Consider the following 20504-nt stretch of genomic DNA (forward strand, 5'->3'; position numbering starts at 1 on the left):
TCTTTCTGTATCTATCAACCCTTCTCATGCACACCCTGGACTCGCTGGTTTTGCAAAGCAAGGCACTCCACTAATTCTAGTCATTCCCCAACACCACTGCCCTCCAATTAATCAAATGGTGGAGCAGGGTTAATCTCTCTAAAACTTAAGAGGGTAATTCTTTGAGTTGCTTGTTATGCGGAAATCAGCTGAAAACCATTCAGAACAATAGTGATTCTCCCTCTGTGCAATCACTAGACCCAAACAGACAAACTAACTGACCCCTTCTGCCACCTCTGCCTTGTCTCTCCTACAAAAGCCCCACAAAACACCCCACCACCAGACTCCTCTCCTTCTGTGGCCGATGGAGGTCACCCGTCACCCCAGCTCCCTCTTCCAGTTTTAGTACTGATCAGTCTAAATGCCCAGGAAACAGCAGGCAGAACTCGTTTGGTTTACATTCTGTTCTTTCTTTCTTTCTTTTTTAAGTACAAATAACATTTCTTTCAATATAAATATATTGTTACATGAAAAAATAGAAAAAAGCACAACAATTGTGATCACTGTCCAGCAGGAACATGTTTGTTGCTAATAGAGTCAGAGATCCTATGCTCTGGAAGAAAACATTATTTTAGCCCATTTCTATGACACTATGAAACACAGGACCTTCCTTGTCTTACAATCAAATCCTTTTTGAGATGATTTAAATATGCCAGTGATGAGCATCTAACATATCCGGGAACCAAGGCTATTGAAGTGAGCTAGAATTTGACTCCAAGAATACAATTGCCAATATACAGAAACCACGGAAATTACTTAATCAGACTAAAAATACATCAAATTTTAAATCTCCAGCAGGTAATAAATTACTTACAAAACCAAAACAAGACACAACAGCTCAAGTGTGTTTCTCCTGATTCAAGTGTGAAGTGCACTGCGGCAGTCCTGGGTCCCAGTCGGGGGAGGCACCCCCTGCGCCACCCCACCGCAGCCCCGGAGGGAGGCTGCAAGTCACTTCGCACGAGCTGACCGCAGAGTCCCCAGGATTTTGTCCCAGTGCGTGAAGTAAGGGGCAAAGTTGCAGTTAAACTGAGAGTGGTGCAGGTCATGGTGCGTCACGCCCCCGTACCATCCGAAAGGCACGAGTCTGTGCGTGGACCAGGGGAAGTCGTAGCCGGAGTGGTCCTCCACCGACAGCCAGATGTTGAGCACGTGGAACACCAGGACGGTGAGCGGGTGGCACCGGAGCAGCGTGACGTTCACCATGTCGAAGAAGCCCAAGGAGAAGAGCTCCCAGGCGCTCATGTACTGCGTGGCCAGCGCAAACGAGGCTGCGTTCTGGTGGTGCATCTTGTGGAAGGTGCGGTAGAGCCACGGCACCTTGTGGTGCAGCACGTGCCACGCGAAGAACTCGGCATCGAAGAGCAGCAGGCAGCCCACGACGTGGCGCGCCAGCTGCAGCAGCTCCGGGGCTTCGCGGGGCCAGGGCGCCGGGCCGCGGGCCCAGTGCAGCAGCGTCAAGGGGAGCACAAACACCACGTGCTGGTAGAGGGTCTGCCCCAGGCAGGGCAGCAGCTGCCGCGCCGTGGGCGAGAAGTCCGGGTGGATCTTGTAGCGCCGCAGCGCGGGCACCCAGGGGCACAGGACGTCCAGCACCACGAAGGGCAGGCAGAAGCCCACGTACGTGGTGATGGAAAAGAGGACCGCGAACAAGGGCGACTGCGTGAGCGCCTCCCGGGCCCGCAGTCGGTCCCAGAGCGGCTGCAGGAGCAGCTGGCCGGAGCTGCAGAGGATGGGGAGCTCGGACCCGTTGTGGCTGCTCATGGTGAGGCTGTGCCCGGGCGGCTCGGGTCCCTCCGACTTTTCTCCGCGCTGCGGCCCCGCCCCGAGTGATGTCAGCCGCCCTCTCGCTCCCCTTTCCCGGCCGGGCCCATCTTGCAAAAATAAACAACCCCACGGAGTCGCTCTCAGTTGCCAAAATGCGTATCTACAGCTGCGCTGTAGCGGCTTTTTCTGGGCGCAACATGTTTACTTACTAGCTTTTTCTATGCGAGCAAATGTATGTGCGATTTTTTTTCAACTGGAGTGCCGGTTACACTCATACAACACGCAGATCTTCAGTGTAGTTTCTACCAATTTTGAAAACTTAGTTCTTCTGTCACCATCACCCCCAAACAAGGTAGAGAATATTCCCGCCACCGCGCTGAAGAGCTCCTCTGCGATCAGGGCGCAATCGCTTGTATTTTTAAGTGCGTACGGAGAATTGCGTCCATGTGCTTTCCTAAAGAAGCAACCATCACTGCATTTTTAAAAACTTTTTAAAGCGACGTACCTTCCTGTATTTCGGATCCTTTCTGTCGGCACACCTCCTCTCGATCTAATGCGTTGCGGGCTGCACAGGGACCCTCCCGCAGGGGGAACCTCTGGGCGCCCGGGCGCGCGCGGTGGCGACCGACGGACCCGCATGGTTCCAGCGTCTCCGCGCGCAGCTCTCCTCGCGGGCTCGCCGCGGGCTCCAGATCCCACCCAGAGCGGACTTCCCCCGGGGGCGGCCGCTCGTTTCTTTGTCCGCTGCGCCCGCGGGGCCCAGAGCAGCGACCCCGACGAGGAGGCACGGCGACAGAGCTGGGACCGCGGCTGGGAGGCTTCAATTAAAAAAAAAAAAAAAAAAAGTTCTGGGTTTTACCATCTAGAGCCTGCCCAGATCTGGCTACAAAGCCGCGGCGTCCTCATTTGGAATGGAAGCGTTGAAAGCAGTAAACCACCCGCTTTGTTCCTCGGCGGCGCCCCGGTGCGCGCCTGCAGCCCGGCTGGACGCCCGGCCAAGAGCCGAGGAGGGCGCGCCTGCGCCGCGCTCCTCTCCGCCCGCTTCGGGGGGCCCGGCTGCCGCTGGTCAACCTGGGAACCCCCGACCGCCCCTGGCGCCCGGAGTGGCTCTGCGCGGCCGGCCCCACCTCGGCGGCTCTCCGGGGGCACCGGGCCGGAGAAGGTCGGTACTGCGCGAGCTCTGGGGCCACCCGGCACCGCGTAGAAAACCACCTCCGCCTTTGACCCGGGTGGCTGACACGCGACACAAGAGTCCCCTAGAGGATAAAAGTTGGGGACGAGCACTTGGAAGGAGGGACCACGCGGAACTAATTCTAGCTTTGCGTCCTGTGTCCGTGAGGTTGGGGTTCACTCCCTCCCCGAGGCTTTGCGTGTTGTCGCCCAACTGCCACCCCTCCCCACCCCCTACCCCGCCAAAGGAAAAGAAGAGTAGCCACCGCGGGAGGTTATTTCAAGCATTAAAATGGGGGAAATAACAACAACAACGACGTCTGCTGGGCATTCGCTAAGCGTTTCATTTGAAGTGATTTCCTCCAGGGCTGGGAACCCCAAGCTGTTAGCCCTGTGGCCTCACAGAAACAGAAGCCCGGTGCTCACCGCAAACTTGCAAAGGAAGACGCATATTATTTTAACTTTGTGCTCCACGTTTTACCTAAAGAACCGAGGAAGTTTACAATGAAAATCCAGTGAAATCGTGTAAAGAGAAATAAGGGATGGAACGCCACATATTAGGAGGAAAGAAGAACTAGGACAGAAACAGAGACCAGCATACGGACCTAGAAATATGACAATATATAGGATATGTACGTATATGCACATATGATATATCAGAAGCCAATTCATAACACGTAATGATACAGTAATATCTAATAACAAATGGGATGTTACCCACGCCCTATAGCAAGGCAGTTCATAATTCAGAGCCCCCCGGGGCCGTTTGTCCCTGACCTGCCGATGACAGGATACACATGCTCCCTACATGCCCATCCTCTGGGGCCTCCAGCCTCTAGCTCTCCTGGAGTTTGTTTTCTTTAACATGTCAGTGTGCTAGGGATGTTATGATATTCTGCTTGTGTACTGATGAGACGAAGGTGCAGAAACAGCTGAGTGTCTTAACAGGAAATGCAGACAGGGAAAGAGTGGATTTTCTAGTTGCTTGGCCATCTAGATGGTAATGGAGCTGGGTAGATGCAGGCCCCTAGCCTCCCTTGCGGTGAGTTTCTAGCACACAGACACCCTATGGGTTCTAGACTCTTCTTCAGCCTTCCCCTCCCCCAAGACTCTTCCCAATTCGCCTTTAGGGCAACCCAGGAACTGCCTCCTTTCCCATTCCTTGTACACAAGGCTTGCCCTTGAACTTTGCTCGGCTTCGAGAGAAGAGGAAGGGCTTCGTCTCCTTCGCTCTTGGACCCCTCAGTGATCCAAAGGGACCGTCAGAGCTCACGTTCTCGGACTTACGAATGAACTCTGCTCAGAGGTAAAGTTATCACTCAGATTTGCCCTCGAAAGAAATGAAGTCAACCTTCAAATTTCCATTCAGCACACGCTGTCCTCTCCTTGTGGTCTCGGCTACATGCTTGGGTGCTTGGGATGCTCGTGTGGATTTCTGAAGTGGGTGGCACGGGCAGACCTGCTGCACTTGGACTTAGCTCTGAGGTTGCTGTCAGGACTGACCCCTTCGAGCCCCCAGCCCCAACCAACCCATTCTTTGCCTTCTTTGGTTCTTGCACGCTCGATCACAAAGCCTGTTAAAGTCCTCTCTGTGGGCCGGTGGCACAAAGCCCAGTGCAGCCAGATCCGGAAGCCTCTGCTGTCCCCTGCTCGGCCCAGGCTCTCTCCACCTGCTCACAGCACTCTGCAAAACAGCTACTGGCTTCCCTGCCTTGCCGGCCATCAGCTGCCCCGGGGGACAGAAGTCTGTGTCCCATATACGAATGCAACCATCTCGGGGAAAGTAGTTAAAATCTTGTTGTCTGCTCCATGTCACGGGGAAGAAGCCGAAAAAGGAAGCACAATGTCACGTGGAACAAAGGCAGCATCACTTAATGGACCCAAATGAGACTGAACCCTGTTTAGTCTGGAGTAAAGTGGTATCATTTCCTGAACTGGCAAATGTGCACCTTTAAGCACTTCACATACACAACATTTATTTAACAGCTTGCAAGATGAAGAGTTCTTTTTAGGGCACAGGTACTATCTTTTAGGATTTTTCCCCCACAGTCCCAACCATCATAACCTTGCCCGTAGTGAGTATTCAAAAGATATCTGTGGGGGTGCCTGGGTGGCTCGGTTGTGAAGCATCTGCCTTCAGCTCAGGTCATGATCCCAGGGGTCCTGGGGTGGAGCCCCCATCAGACTTCCTGCTCGGCAGGAAGCCTGCTTCTCCCTCTCCCACTCCCCCTGCTTGTGCTCCCTCTCTGTGTATCTCTCTCTGTCAAATAAGTAAATAAAATCTTTAAAAAAGGGGGGGGTCAAAAGGTATCTGTGGACTCGATGCTTGTTTCTGAAGATACTAGCTCTAAACCGAAGCTAACAAAGTAGAATTTTTTCCCCCTAGAGCCCTGGCTGGTTTAGCTACTTACCCACTGGGGTGGTTTTCCACAGACGGGGGTATTTCCTGAGCTCTGGTGGTGCTAGGACTATTTCTTGTGCTTCTTCAGTTGACTTTGAGTGTATCCTTTTTACCTGGCGTGCTTTCTGACAGGGCTGGAGGACAGGATTCTGGTCTTCTCCAGCTACCCCAGAGTTGAGACTGTTTTCACGAGTGCAGCCATCGAGTCCGCGTTTTTAACACCATCTTGCAGCGACTCGGGACTCCGCGTGAAAGACTCCGGATACTACCCCCGCGCCCACCAACAGAGCATGTACTTGCATTACCAGGGACATCCTCTCTTTCCCGAAGTGCTTTGATGGTTTTTTTCTTTCCCAAATTAGGCAAGATGTTCTTGGATCTATCTAACTGAAACAGACACTGCCAGATACAGACATGAGAAGTGTTAGGATGCCTTACACGTAACATGTGAGACTGGTAGAGGATAGAGTAATTCCAAAGATTGAAACGTAATCTCTTGAGCGCCTGGGTGGTTCAGTAGGTTGGGCGTCTGCCTTCTGCTCAGGTCATGACTCCAGGGTCCTGGGATCGACTCCTGCGTGGGGCTTCCAGCTCAGTGGAGGTTCTGCTCCTCTCTCTCTCTCTCTCTTTCTCTCTCTGCCTGCTGCTCCCCCTGCTTGTGCTCTCTCTCTCTCTCTGTCAGATAAATAAATCAAATGTCTAAAAAAATGTAATCCCTTGTTGTAAAAATGCAGGCTTCTTGTCAGAAAAGTCAGGACTAACTAAGGTTGCATAGGAAGTTACAGCCAAAGTGAAAGCAGAAGCTTTTGTCAGTTTCAAGGCAGATGCCTGTGGAGGAGGGCTTCGGTGCTGGTGCGAGGGACTGAAGTTTCGGTTAGAGGGAAGTTTCCAAAAAAGTCAGAAGACACGACTTACCCACACCAAAACAGAAGATGCTCGTGAAGAATGGGGGCGATGTTAGCTCCCCCAGAGACTCCTCGACGCTCTCTTTCATTAAAGCACGTAAAAATCATCTCCACTAAAAGGCACCCAAGTGCCTGTAGAGAGAAAATACCGCACCTCACCGGAGTTGCTGCAAAAAACAGGCCTTGTGAGAAGGTTTTAAAAATTGGAAGGCACAGTGTAAAATGCACAGTGTATTTTAGTACCACTAAAACAAGTGGGCAGAATGAGTTTTACTTGCTTAGTTTGGAATTGAACTTAAAATCTGCACCTAGCACTATGTGATATCATAAATACTCTTGAATGAATTACTGACAAGCTTTTTACAAATCAGAGGGGCACCTGGGTGGCTTAGTCGTTAAGTGTCTGCCTTGCGCTCTGGTTCTGATCCCAGGACTGAGCCCCGCATGGGGGGTAGAGGTCCCTGCTCAGTGGAAAGCCCACTTCTCCCTCTCCCACTCCCCCTGCTTCTAATCCATCTCTCCCTGTCTCTCTGTCAAATGGATAATTAAAATCTGGAAAAAGACACAAAAGCCCTGTGTTGGGCTCCCTGATCAGCAGGGGGTCTGTATCTACCTTTCCTTCTGTCCCGTCCCCAGCTGTGCTTGCCCTTGTTCTCTCTCAAATAAACAAATAAAATCTTTAAAAAATAAATTAATAAAAATAAGTAAAAATCAGAATTATTGTCTAATGCTGCCTTTCGGGCAGGAGCACATTTTGAAAATATCTCCCTATATTAAAAACTAAATGACAAAAGTTAAAACTACAGTATATCGGGGTGCCTGAGTGGCTCAGTGGGTTAAAGCCTCTGCCTTCAGCTCGGGTCATGGTCTCAGGGTCCTGGGATGGAGCCCCGCATGGGGCTCTCTGCTCAGCAGGGAGCTGGCTTCCCCCACCCACTCTACCTGCCTCTCTGCCTACTTGTGATTTCTCTGTCAAATAAATAAATAAAATCTTAAAAAAAAAACCAAACTACAGGACATTTTGAAAGTTCACATTTAACACAGTAACACCCCTAACACAAACATAAAATAATCTTCATTATCATTTGGAGATCATTTGGAGATCGTATCAATAGTCTCGGTTTTGGTCCTTGATAAGCGTGAGGCCTGGGTTAAAGCCTCCCCCACAGCCCCTTCCATGCTGAGGTTCCCACCATCCTTTTAAACATTAGGCAAATTTTTATCTTCATGTCACAGCTGGGGCACAGCTATTCTTTGAGGACATTTTTTAGATATTATGAATTAGGCCAGAATTGGTCCAAATCCTGGATAGAAATGACCAGAAACATGGTTGGTCTCACCGGTCCTCAAATTACCATTTGGCACTCGAGAATCAACAAAATTCTCTGCCTTTCCCAGAAGAGACCAGAGAAAAGCCTCCTTAGAGAAAGAAAAGCTGTGGCGGCAAAGCCAAGAGTGCCCTCTGGTGGCGAATGGAAGAAATGACTTTGTTCTCAACTGTAACCTCACTAGGCAGCTTTGCGCCCCGCCCCCAACCCAGGGACTGGAGGTCTTAGAGCGCCAAGTTGGCAGTGTATTAATTAGTCTTCTTGTCCTAGGGATCTGTGGACATCTTTGTGCGCGGCTCAAAGAAATATATATTAAACCAAGCTGAAGAATCAGAAGTCCTACCAACTCGCTACTGGACTTCTAATGAAAGGCACAAGCTCCTTGAGGCAAAGACAAAACAAGATTGTTTTGTTAAACAATAAACCGGGGGCGCCTGGGTGGCTCAGTGGGTTAAGCGTCTGCCTTCGGCTCAGGTCATGATCCCTGGGTCCTAGGTCTGAGCCCTGCATCGGGCTCTCTGCTCAGCGGGAGTCGGCTTTGCTCTCCCTCTGCCCTTCTCCCTACCCCCACTCATGTTCTCTCTCGCACGTGTGCTCTCTCTCTGATAAATAAAATCTTAAAAAAAAAAAAAACACGAAATAAAACAATGATGAAACATTAACACAGCCTAGGGTTACAAGGATTTAAAGGACCCAAGCGGCAATGTCAGGAACAAGAGGCCACCAACAAAGGCAAATGTGCAAGGGAACAGGACCGTACCTGGAACAGCCACACAGCATCTCCACCTTTAGACCGGCCCCACTCTGAAGAAAACTCCCCAGAGAAAAGTCCGGAAAGGAGGGAAGAGAGACACATGCCAGCAAGAGGTGGACTCTGTAGAGTGGACCCCCTCCCCCTGCTCATCCATGTCACCTCGTGTGTGAAGGATGGACTGACTCACTCTCAGGGGAGTCTGGGGGTGCCGCCGTGGCATCAGCCCGAGCTAGAGACAGCAGGCGTCTGAAGGCGTTCTTGGTGGGGCTGCTCTCTCCCCTAGTGCCAGAAAACACCTACTCACTGTTCCTTTCTGTCCTCCCCTACCCAAGAATCTTGTACCTGGTTGGCCAACCCAGTTTGCTTTGGTCAAAGAAGAAAGAAGGCTCTGGGGTGCAGTGGGGGGACCTAAGCCCGTGAGGAGAATGGCACCCTCCTGGCATGGATACCTATCCTTTGCGTTCAGTACACTTGGACTCTTGTCTGAGGGAGCCATGAGAAAACAGACTCCGCTTCAGTCCTTCGACCCTCCCGGATGTTCCCTGTGCATCTCACTGCATTCAGCTAACTGGGAAGGTCTCTCACTGTTCACACAGTTTGTGGGTCCGCATGTATTGGCTGACTCACTACATTCCAGGCTTTGTGTTCGATTCTGGGCATACAGAAAGGAGGAAGGTATATCTTCTGCCCTCCAGCTCAGAGAGTAGTGGGAGAGATCTCATTGGACACCCCCCACTGCCCACCAGATCTATGCTTTGGGGACCCTACAGCATGAATGACTTGTCTCTGCCTTCTTTGAGGAGGGAGTTAGAGGGACAGTCCCTGAATCCACGGTCCCTCCTGCGGATGGGTCAGTCTCTGCTTGCTCTCCACGCAGCACCATGAGCTCCAAGGACCAGTGTTTCCAACCAACCCCCAAACCCCTTAGTTTGCGACCGCTCTCTCCTCACTGTGGGAGGGGAGCAAAGGGTCACGGGCAATAAAGGAGAACACAACATACACACGGTCCTTCAGGTCTAGGAGGCTACTGCGTTTTATTGAAAAGTTATTCAAATAAGACTTTTTAAATGTTACAAAGTAGTATCACGCTGTCTGCATACATTAGCCAGTCCCAAGTATCGTTTATTACTGCAGCTAAAAGAGCTCTGTCAGAAACACATCAATTGTCATTCTGTCCATCCATCAGCACTGCAAAGAAATCGTGCATCAAGAAAAGCAGGTTCATGAATAAGGGCTTCCTGAACCCGGGACGCAAATCAACAGTATTGAAAATATGGACACGTACAAAACTAAAAAATGGAAAGAATCCCTGAGCATTCATCTGAAAACATTCACGTTCACATTTCTTTTTTCTGAAAATGGTTAGGACACTCCTCCCGGGCAGCCACTGGGCTTCCCCCACGGGAGCACTGAGCTAAGGCAGCAGCGAGCTACGGCAGCTAAGAGAATGCAGTGATTTTGCAGAAAAGAAGGGTACTGTCTCCCCACACAACTTGTGTTCTCACCCACATGGACTGACGGCCCACCGCCCAATTACAAGTTCATGAATATAGATGGTTGCCTGCATCGGTCTTTGAGCTATTTAAAATATAGGGTTTGGGGTTTTTCTAAATGAATGTCATTTATTTTCTGAAGATTCCAGCAAATTATTTGGCTTCGTCTGAACAATTTAAACACTTGCTAAATAATGACTTATCATGGTTAGGTTTCATAAAATTCATTCTAATATCTTTCCAACTGGCCCGGCTGGGGTGTCACAGGATTAGACTCCGTGCCTAGTGCATGAGAGCATGAGAACTTGGCACTTAGCTCCCTAGTGACCGCAAGGCCAGTGGACTACAGAGCCCTTTAAGGCAAAGAGGTAAAAACTGAGTGCACAGGGAGCTTTTTCAAATCAGTGTAGGTCATTTACCAATGGACCACAGAGCCTGAAAACTCCAACACCTGCCCAGCATGGCCTGTGTGACGGTAAGAAGGCAATGTTGTGTATGTTAAATTCTAAGGATGCCCAGAACGGTTAGGACCTTTTACAAGTCAGTGGTATTTTTAAATGGCCTTCAAGAGGCCACCCTCGATGAGGCCGTGCTTAAACCAAAAACGTGCATCCTGGAGGCACTTGAAAAACATCAATCATAATTTGATCAGAGACAAAAATGCAAACAGCCTGGGAAAGACAGACAGCCCTTTCAGAGAAGGGAAGCGTGCACACTATAATGCAGCCGGTCACCTGATGTGACGGGCCCCTCCCGTGGCCTCTCACGGGTATTTCCTCAACAGATCCACTATGTCATTATAGAGCCGCCAAGGGGCATCCAAGCCCCAGATAAAGTCCAGGTGCTCCCACTCTGGGATGAACTTGTTGTACACCAAGTTGGTGATCTGCAACAGTAAGATGTTGACGTCCTTGACGTCCGCCAGCGAGTCATGGCCCCCGCTCCAGACAGCCGTGGGCACGAGCACGTCCTTCACGTTGTAAGGTGGGGGATAAGTCTGTAATAAAACCAACAGAAGGCTTCGTTGGTGTTTTGATTTACAGAAACACAGCCAAATAATCCCTCATTAGATACTGATTCCTAAATGTGACAGCGGAAGACCCAAGTTTTGAAAACCGTTCTGTTTACTTTCCAAGTTACCATTAACCAGAACCGAAACAGTAAGAACGACAATAAGCATTGCACCTGTCACATGGGTGTCACGAGATGAAACAAAACAAAAACTGCCTCACACTTGAGGGCACCTCAGCACCCGGAATACGGTCCATTTCTTTGTATGCGGAAGGCAAGGCTTAAGGTGATGGAGTCTGGCCCAGGCCCCCCAGCTGCTGGAGAGCAGACCGAGGCTAGTCTGACTCTGAGGTCTGTGTTCCCGGTCACGATGAAGGACATGTGACTGTGGCAGTTGTTACAGAGTCAAGGAAAAGGACCGAGAGGCAAGGCCCAGGCCTCAACACCAACCACAAAGCTTGGGTTGTTCCGGAAGACAGAGGGAAACCAACACTGTCTGTCTGACCCTCCCCAGCATTTCCCGCAGCACCCAAGCCCTCCAGCAGCCCTATGGCTCGAGCTGGCTTCCTTGGTGGCTTTTCGGAGCCCAGTTTCATTCTAGAGACTTTCAAAGCCTTTACCTGGTTGTAATGGAAATAATTCCTGGCGCCGCTTCCCCAGTCAAAGGCTTGGAACTTCCAGGATTTAATAAACTACAAAGAAGATAATTTGGGAGAACATGTTATCTGATACAGAAGTTTGAGAGAGCCTCACAGGGGGCTACTTAGTTAGCTGTATCCTCAGAAGCCCATTTTACACTGTACACAGACTGACTATTTCCAAAGTGTAACTTAAAATAAAATGGCATTAGGGGGTGGGGAGCACCTGGGCGGCTCAGTCTGTCAAGCATCCGAAGCTTGTCGTCGGCTTGGGTCATGATCTCAGGGTTGTGAGATCGAGCCCCGCGTTGGGCTCCACGCTCAGTGGGGAGCCTGCTTGAGATTCCCACTCTCTCTCTCTCTAAATAAGTGAAAAATAAAATCTTCAAATCAATCAATAAATTTTTTTATATGGCACTGCAATCATGATAGTGATGTCTGGTGACAGAGGGTAGGCACCCTTGCGGGAACCACCGCGTGATGTGAAGACACATGAAATCACTGTGTTGTACACCCGAAACCAGTGTAACACAGTGTGTCAACCAGACTGCAATCAAATAAATACTAATTTTATTTCGACTGGAATGTAGCTACCATATGACACAATAAAGCAGCTATACACATGACTGTACTTGTTAAACTTCATGCTGGCTTTTACTGAAATCTGAATCTTAAGCTTTTTCAAAGAGTTAAACTATCTTATTTGGGAGCGAAATACATATTACATACGATGTACGGACTAAGACTTAGGTGCAGGAGGGCATGTGATGGCAGGAGCACTGGGAGTCGAACACAACTGAGGAATCACTAAGCTCTACCTCTGAAACTAGTAGCATTCTATATGCTAACTGACTGGATTTAGATTTAAAAATATACATATTTTTATACTGTCATACAAAGAGTATTAAAACTCATAAACTCTGTGGCTGAAAAAAGGCATATGGGTTAATACGTATTTATATGAATTAATATATTCATATCAATATGAAAAATATTGATTATATATTAATATGTGTATATGGACTAACACAAACACCATAATATACTTATGTTAATCTGTGAATTAATATATTTGCTTATCATCCCCATCATAGTTTCCACATATCCATTTTTAGAAGCCTGGATTGTAGCCAACCCAACAGCTCTAACGTGAGCCCAACTCCCCTTACTTTTTTGAAACAGTATTTTTTAAAAGTTGTCATTTTACAGGGAACTCGTGATTCAGATGCAGACAGTGACTGTCCCTCATTTGGCAACTGCTCTCCAAGACACCCACAGCATCTTGGTTTGGAGTTTAAATGGTGAGTTATTTCATGTTTAAAAACAAGTCAGGGGGGTGCCAGGGTGGCTCAATTGCTTTAGCCTCTGCCTTCAGCTCAGGTCATGATCCTAGGGTCCTGGGATCGAGGCCCACATCGGGCTCCGCTTCTCCCTCTGCCACTCCCCCTGCTTGTGCTCTCGCTCTCTCTCTCTCTCTCTCTCTCTCTCGCTGTCTGTCACTCTCTCTCTCAAATAAAACCTTAAAAAAAAAGTTAGGAAGGAAATTCCTATAAAAATATGTCCTGAGGTAGAAATAAGTCCCTGATACACTGTTAGGTGGGGGAAAGCAAGTTAGAATAAGCAGAAGAAAATAATTTAATTAATCTATTTCTACAACAGTTATTTCTACCTGCATCTTCAAGGAGCTCTTTCTGAAATGATCTGCAGCAAGAGGCAGACAGTGGGAGGCAGACTCACTTCACAGCTCTGGGTACACATCTTCTATCTCTGTGTCTGATTGCCCAGTCTTGTTTTTCATAATGAGAGAATTATTATCTTTTTCCCATACATAATTTCTAAATTTTCTAGAATGAACGAGCAGGCATTGCTTTTGTGGCGATGTGATGAAAACAATCAAAATTTCATTTTACAAGCAAGTGGCTCCCATTTACTCCCATGGCTGTTTCGGCTCCGGCGTGTCCCGATGGGTTCAGTCCTATTGTGTTCGTGGCTTCGTGATGACATCGCAGCCTCCCTCCCAAAGCTGGGTGAACTCGCCCAGAGTGCAAGGGCACAATGGGAGGAACCCAGGACTCTGGGGAAGGAAACCAGCTCCCATGTGTAAGCAGCCTGGCTTTGTGCAGGACAGGAAGGGCTTGGGAGGGGCGGGCAGAGAAGTACGCCTACCTGGGCCCAGTGTAGCAGGTCTTGCACAGAGGTTCCAGCAGGAGAGTGTGCTATATACACGGGCACTCTGGACTGCAAAAGAAACACGGTGAAATAAAGAACGGACACAGCATTAAGGAGGCATTGACACTAAACCTCTTTTGCACTTCAGAGCCACAATCTCAAATACAGGAGACTACAAGCAAGGGCAAGAGTTCTAGTTCTCTGATGACACACACGCCCTATAGAAACCCGTACAGCCGCACACGCACAGAACGCGGACGAAGGACGCAGAGCGACGCAGTAACTGACTGCAGGGCTGAGCTGACGGGTCATGCTGACTTTGTTCTTCAAACGTTTCTGAATTTCCAACATTTCATGTAACAATCAGAAAAATTAATACTACTGTAAAAAACTCCCTAGAGCCTTCATTCTAGAATTTTAAAGCCTGCTTTCAAAATGCAACAGACAAACAACAAATATATTTAGAAATTCCAGCAAAGGGAAGCCTGGGTGGCTCAGTAGGTTAAGCCTCTGCCTTCCGCTCAGGTTATGATCTCAGGGTCCTGGGATCCAGCCCGAGATGGGTTCTCTGCTTAGGGGGGAGCCTGCTTCTCCCTCTCCTTCGGTTCCCCCCACCCTTGCTCATGCTCACTCTCTCTCTCAAATAAGATTTTGGGGTGGGGGGAAGCATTAGAAACACTGGCATACTGCTGGCCGAGGGTCTCCATTTTATAAAAAAGGTAAATAAACGTATACACACACACACACACACACACACACACACACACACACACATTTAAATACACTTACAGTCATCTCTTAAAAGAAACATCACTAGAACGAATACAAATACCAGGACTTAAATTATGACAAGTTTCCTCATTCAGCAGGAAGTTGCTAACGGCAGGCCTGAGGAGAGCAGCAGACAGCGCCCGGGGCACCTGCTGGACATCCGTCTGTGCCTCGTCAACGAGAGACCCGTGCTTCTCTCACACCGCCCAGCACAAACAAGCAGCTCCACAGACAAAACAAACGCACTGAAAAGGAGAGCAGGTCTGAACATACCAGATTTAAGTTCTTCTCGTTAAATCCACAGAGAATAAAAAAGGCATTTCCACAGAGCTCCTTCAGAATGACTTGGTTGCAAACGTGTGTGCCCAGCCACTTCAAAAGCGTACTATGGGGAAGAAAATCTTTGGCCCCAAACAAGTCCTAAAACATAAAAAGGAACCCAAGAGTATCTCAGCACTTCATTCTGGCAGAAGGCTTCCCTGACCCACCCCTGAAGCAGAGACACACGCCAAGCGTCTCCCCATGTGATCCCAGAAAAGAAATGGCAACGGGAGGCAGATGGTCGCACTAGGACACTCCGGCCAAAGCTGATGTTAGAGCGGTGGTTTAAAGCCTCCCGTGAAGAGAAGAGGCAGAAAGTCACATCAGTTCACAGCAGACTTCTCACCGTGGGAAGGGGCATTAATGACCACTTAGCCCAGGGCCATCCCCAAAGAGTGTCACAGACGGCAGGGTGGGTCGTGACTTCCGAGAACGAGTCGAAGCCAAGCCTGCGCACCACGTGTCTCCATAGGGCATATGCATCCGGCCCGACTCTACTGGCCGGTGAGCCAATTCCTGCCCCTTGCTGTTGTCTTTTTCTTCTGACACTTTTCTTCTTGAGCTAGTGCGTGAGTAACACAAAATTTACCCTTTTGACCCTTTTTAAGTGTTCTGTTCAGGGGCGTTAGGACACTCACATCCCTGTGCAACCGGCACCACTACCCATCTCCAGAGCTCTTCCAACACCTCAAGCTGAGACTCCGTTCCCATTAAATAAGAACTCCTCGTTCCTCCCCCACCAGCACTGCCTAGTCTTATAAATAAAGTGTTATTGACACAGACATACTCCTTTTCCTCTGCTTTGTCTCTGGCTCTTTTCACACGACAGTGGCAGAGTTCGGTAGTTTCAACAGAGACCGTACGATCCACAAAGCCAAGAGTATTTACTCTACGGGCCTTTAAGGGAAGAAGTCTGCTGACTCCTGGGGTACGTGAAGCCGTGACCAATGTGTTCCAGTATTTTAGGGCAATCACTATGCCTGCAAGGATCTTCACACACTGGTGCAATGGGAAACAGAAAAAAGATTTTCCGTATATTGAACCCAAACGTGTCCCCCTATAAGTCACACTTCTGCTGATGCCTACCCTGTGGAGGGACAAGCAGGAGTGGAAAATTAAAATGCCTCCCAAGGCAGTGTCCCCCCACCCCAGGAAAAGAAAAGATCCATTGAGATCCTAATTCCCAGTATCTCATCATGGGACCTTATTTGGAGACAGGGTCTCTACAGGGGTCATCACGGGAAGATGTGGTGATCAGGGTGGGCCCCACGCAGTAGGACGGGGATCCTTAGAGAAAGGAGAAATCTGGGCAGAGACAGACACACACAGGGGCATGCACACACGTGGAGATGAAGGCAGAAATGGGAGTGATGCTCTCACAAGCCAAGGAATGCCAAGGCAGGCACCAGAAGCCAGGGCCAAGGCATGGGGCAGACGCCTCCTCGCAGCCCCAATGGACTGATGCGGGCGGGCAGCCCCGTGTGAGGTTTCAGGAGCTGCTGAGAACCACGGGAACTGTAACTCATATGCCCAGCCTAAGGGCACAACTGCTTTGTGGTACACAGCGTCCTTTCTCCCACCACCCCGCCCAAAATAAATATCAAGATTTCAGCACCAGATATGCTTTATAAAGGGTGTGACTAATTCGAAGTTATAACACTGTGTGGGCCGTATTTAGCACTTCTTCGGGAAAATTCCGTCCATATACACACAGCCTGTCCTCTGTCGAGTCTATCGACTACAAGACAGCCAACCAGTACCTGAAGACAGGCACTGGGTCCCCTAAATGTCTTCTCCTAACTAATCACAGGATGGGTAGCTGGGCAGAACTGAGGAACATCGAGTGCAGAGAGGGTCATACTGTGGGAAAAGGCATCAGTATTTAAAACTCCTGGCTTTGAGTCTAGGTAACGGTCACACATGATAAAAGGCAGACATTTGTGAGGTTCTCTCCTAAAAACAAGAGGACACTGCATCACCGAATTATAGGGCAATAAGCCACCCTTTCCTCCTGACTGACCACGGACGTGAAGTTGACCTTGAGCTTCCGAACAGCGACCCGAATGCCACTATGGCGCACTCTCCTGGGAATTCCATGCGAGCAGGACACGTACGTGAAGGAAAAGTAAAATTCACCTTACGCACTTACAGGCCCGCTGAGATCAATCTTGATGCCTTTCTAATTTATAATCTTTGTATTCCGAGAGTGAGGGCGCTAAGCTTTTGTGGAGGCCACGTGGATTTCCCAGAGCAGCTAATTCAAAGGTTTTAGAAGCATTTACTTTTTCCCTCTGTCACTGTCCTAGGATATTAGAAAACACCATCATCGGGGACAGTGACTCCCAAAGACCAGTCTGTTTTGTTGACACTAGGATCCGGTGGGGTGCTTTGTGAAAACGCAGATGCTGGTCCCCTCTCCAGATTCAGTGAGCCACCATCTCCAAGGTGGGGAGTTCGGGGGGGGTCTGTATCTACATGGCTACTAGATCACGATCTCCAAGGATTAAATTACATCAGAAACCCTCCTATGACACAGCCATGCAGGTCTTCGGGAGGAAGGGCACAGGGACACGGCAAGGGTGAAGGAGCAACGCCCTCGGGAAGTGGTGGTCGCCAATTAATGGAGTGCTTGCTACACGGCCATCTAGAATGTGACGGTGTTTTATGCAGTAACGTGATAGCTCTCCCAGCCTGGAAAAGGTCATCTGCAGAACAACATGTTTAAATTCACACGCAAGGTCTGTAGGAAAAGACCCCCCCTGAGCACTGTGCTCAGCTTTGAGGAAGGAGTGAGAGCGACCCTGCTAATGGAAGGGGACGTGACTTGCAATCTCTGAATGGTTTATAATGAAAGCTGAAGCTTCTATGACCCGAGGCATTAAAGGTAAGCTCGGTCAGAGAGGGCCACATCTCATCTGTGTGTCTGGTCCCTGGTGTGGAGAACCCACCTTATGGGAGGGTCAGATACTGAGGTCACAGGATGGTCTGTATTCCCTGTAAACATCTCTTAAACGGCCGAAATGCTTATGTTCCTGTATGGGATTTCATGAGTGCATATCAATGTACCGTACATCAAACACAGATAGTGCGTGCATGACGGACCATCTGGCCTCAGCTGGTTCTCAACTCGTCCTCCTAAAAACTTCTTCCTCCTTGAACAGAGCTTGGGGGTTACACCGTTCTAGGGTTGAGTCTCAATGAGGTCACCGGCTTGTGTTAGGGGCCACATTATGAAATGTAATAGGAACGGTGTCTTCCGATGGCCCTCATTGCGGCCAGGGTCGGGCATGTGAGAACAGCACGCCCTCCCTCCCCCGTCTCCTGCCTGCTCCCACCCTCGGGCCCACTGTGTGCCAGAAAGGGCAACTCCAGGAGTCGAAGCTACCTTCTCCCGGACTTCCTAGTGCTCCCTTTGCGTGATGGGTGGAGAGTGCTGACAAGTTAACAAGGAGAAGGTGGTCTCTCTTGTAGAATTAGTGATACACCTTCCCTGACTCCCCAGGACCTGGAAGTAGGGGTGAAGGGGGAAAAGACACCCTGGGGGAAAGCAGCCCCACCATTCCATCAATAGTGAGCCACAAAGGAGGAAGAACCCTCTAGAGGCCAATTCTTCAGATCTGAAAAGGAAGTTTGTGGGGCAAGAGAGGGGTGGGGGGAGTCCAAGTACCTTCAAGAGAAATTCTGGCAATTCTCCTAATTTAACTAGTGGGCTCGTAGAGAACTTGACTGAAGCCACAGGAGCCAAGGCAAAAAACATTTTAACCTTCTCGGCCAGCTCGGGAATCTGTGAAAATGCTATAAAACCTGTGGGAACAAAAGGAAGATAATAGGAATTCCATCCTGTAGGACTTTCTCAGGGAAGGCGGGCGTGCGTTATGCTCTCTAGTGGCAGCCTGAGGACCATGCAAGCAACGTCCCCACCACCAGGAGACAGAACACTCACGCCGGGGCCTCTGAACTTTGTGTGCACTGAGTGTGATTAAACTACTTGTTTAATCAAGTACTTGTTAAGTGCTCGATTCAATCTTCAACCTACATGTGCACTGGAAAAGAGCCAGAAGCTGTCCCTGTTCCCTTAGTCATGTTAGCTGAGCGAAGGAAAGGCTCTCCCTGAGGGGGCTGCCCACCCAGCCCCATCACCCTTCCCCCCATCCCCAGGAACAACTTCAGAGGCATTCAGATCAGTCGCCAATGACTCAAAAGGGACTTACACACTGAGAATGCTCTAGCGCTAAAATATTTTTTAGCTTCCTCTTGGGTCACTCCTTGCCTTGAACTTGGCCCCAGAGTGGCCCTGTAGAACGCAATGGGGCAAAGGCCACAAGTAGACAAGTCATGGGACAAGGATTATAAATGAAGAAAAATGCTTAACTCCACTCATAAGGAAGGTACACCCATGGGTGTTGCCTTCTGTCTGTAGCCTCTCAAACTGGCTAAGTGTTCCGAGGCAGTGGGGGTATGGACATTGAACCAAACTCGTTAGGACGCTTAAGAGCACACCTACCTTTCACTGACTGATTGTGCTTTTAGGAATGTATGGAAGTTGTGTGAAAGAAACACAGATACTAATCTTAGCACATACTAAAAGAAGGAATTAAATAAATTATGGGACAGGTCCCTAGGCCTAATCAGTGGAACTCTTATTTGCTAGAATTACAGGCAATTTTTATTTTCTTTAAACTTTGCTGAAAAATTTTTTTAAGTAGGCGCCACACCGAGCATGGAGCCCAACACAGGGCTTGAACTCACAACCCTGAGATCAAGACCTGAGCTGAGCTAGACGCCTAGCCGACTGAGCCACCCAGGCGCCCCCCAAATTTTTTTATTTTTGTATACAATGAACACACTTTCCTTTTATAATCAGTACAAATAAAAAATGCATACGACTTTTAGCAACTATTTAGAAATGAAGCATAACATGGCATGTTTGCAGTTAGTCTGATTCCCCTTAAAAGTCAGTGTATTTTCTTATTTTCTGTTTAAAAGTCTCTGCACTTAGAACCCCCTTGTTTTCTAGCCTCTCACATCCCCACAGATAAACCAGGAAAATTCGTACTAGGTTGTGGCTCCCATCAATTCCTTCTGTGTCAAGAGAACCATACACCTCATCCAGCCATTGATACAAAAGTCTGAATTTCCAGAGAATGTGAAATATTACCCCAAATTCCCTGCCCTTCCCTATTCAGTATTTCTGCTCAGCATCAAAACAAACAACAAACACCTCTATGCAAACTAACATTATTTTTTTACATTCCACTTCTAAGAACAGAGGCAGACTCTGTACTAACACATTCTGTCAAGCTCTAGTCTTTATCACATACGTACCTATCGTGGTGCCTTGAGAGTGACCCACATAATACACTTGTTCTTGGCCAGTTTTATTCAGAATGAAGTTAATCGAAGCTGGTAGGTCATAATTTGCCATTTCATCATAACTGGAATCCACAAAAGGAGGGCTTTCATTAAGACGTCGCACACAAACACAACCGTACGTAAACGGGAAGGGTGCGGTGGGACGAGTGCCCAAAAGAGGAGCCCAGCGGGGAAAGCAGCACTAAGCACAGGAGACATTAACAGGACTGTGCAGACCCCTCACCACCATCCTCTTTAAAAGCATCAGTTAGTTTTACCCATTCTCGAACGTTTCCATAAGTGAGGTCCAACCGTAGGCTATACCCACACTGTTGTGTGGCCACTGGCCATTCATCATGTAAATACACAGCACTCCGTCTGTCCA

The 20504-nt window shown here is 49.0% G+C and overlaps 2 protein-coding genes across 2 annotated transcripts in view; both read right to left on the bottom strand.

Moving 5' to 3' along the window:
• Positions 1 to 471: 471 nt before the first annotated feature.
• CH25H (cholesterol 25-hydroxylase) lies at positions 472 to 1812 on the bottom strand. Its single transcript, XM_080823663.1, has one exon. It carries the CDS (start codon positions 1801 to 1803, stop codon positions 991 to 993), a length of 813 nt encoding a protein of 270 aa, XP_080679789.1. The 5' UTR covers positions 1804 to 1812; the 3' UTR covers positions 472 to 990.
• Positions 1813 to 9373: 7561 nt separating this feature from the next.
• The window catches only part of LIPA (lipase A, lysosomal acid type), a 30935-nt gene continuing 19804 nt past the window's right edge, over positions 9374 to 20504 (bottom strand). The window contains exons 5-10 of the mRNA XM_080822471.1: positions 20093 to 20202; positions 18435 to 18571; positions 14720 to 14866; positions 13673 to 13744; positions 11489 to 11560; positions 9374 to 10854 (exon numbers count right to left, since the gene is read on the bottom strand). Coding sequence (XP_080678597.1) covers positions 10621 to 10854; positions 11489 to 11560; positions 13673 to 13744; positions 14720 to 14866; positions 18435 to 18571; positions 20093 to 20202 — 772 coding nt within the window. The 3' untranslated portion in view covers positions 9374 to 10620. The remainder of the gene's footprint in view (positions 10855 to 11488; positions 11561 to 13672; positions 13745 to 14719; positions 14867 to 18434; positions 18572 to 20092; positions 20203 to 20504) is intronic.

This window comes from Martes martes (assembly GCF_963455335.1).
Source record: "Martes martes genome assembly, chromosome: 14".
In the NCBI taxonomy this organism is placed as follows: Eukaryota; Metazoa; Chordata; class Mammalia; order Carnivora; family Mustelidae; genus Martes; species Martes martes.

What these genes read in the sequence shown, in the direction of transcription:
- CH25H (XM_080823663.1), bottom strand. Translation starts at nt 1,803, where the DNA reads ATGAGCAGCCACAACGGGTCCGAGCTCCCCATCCTCTGCAGCTCCGGC.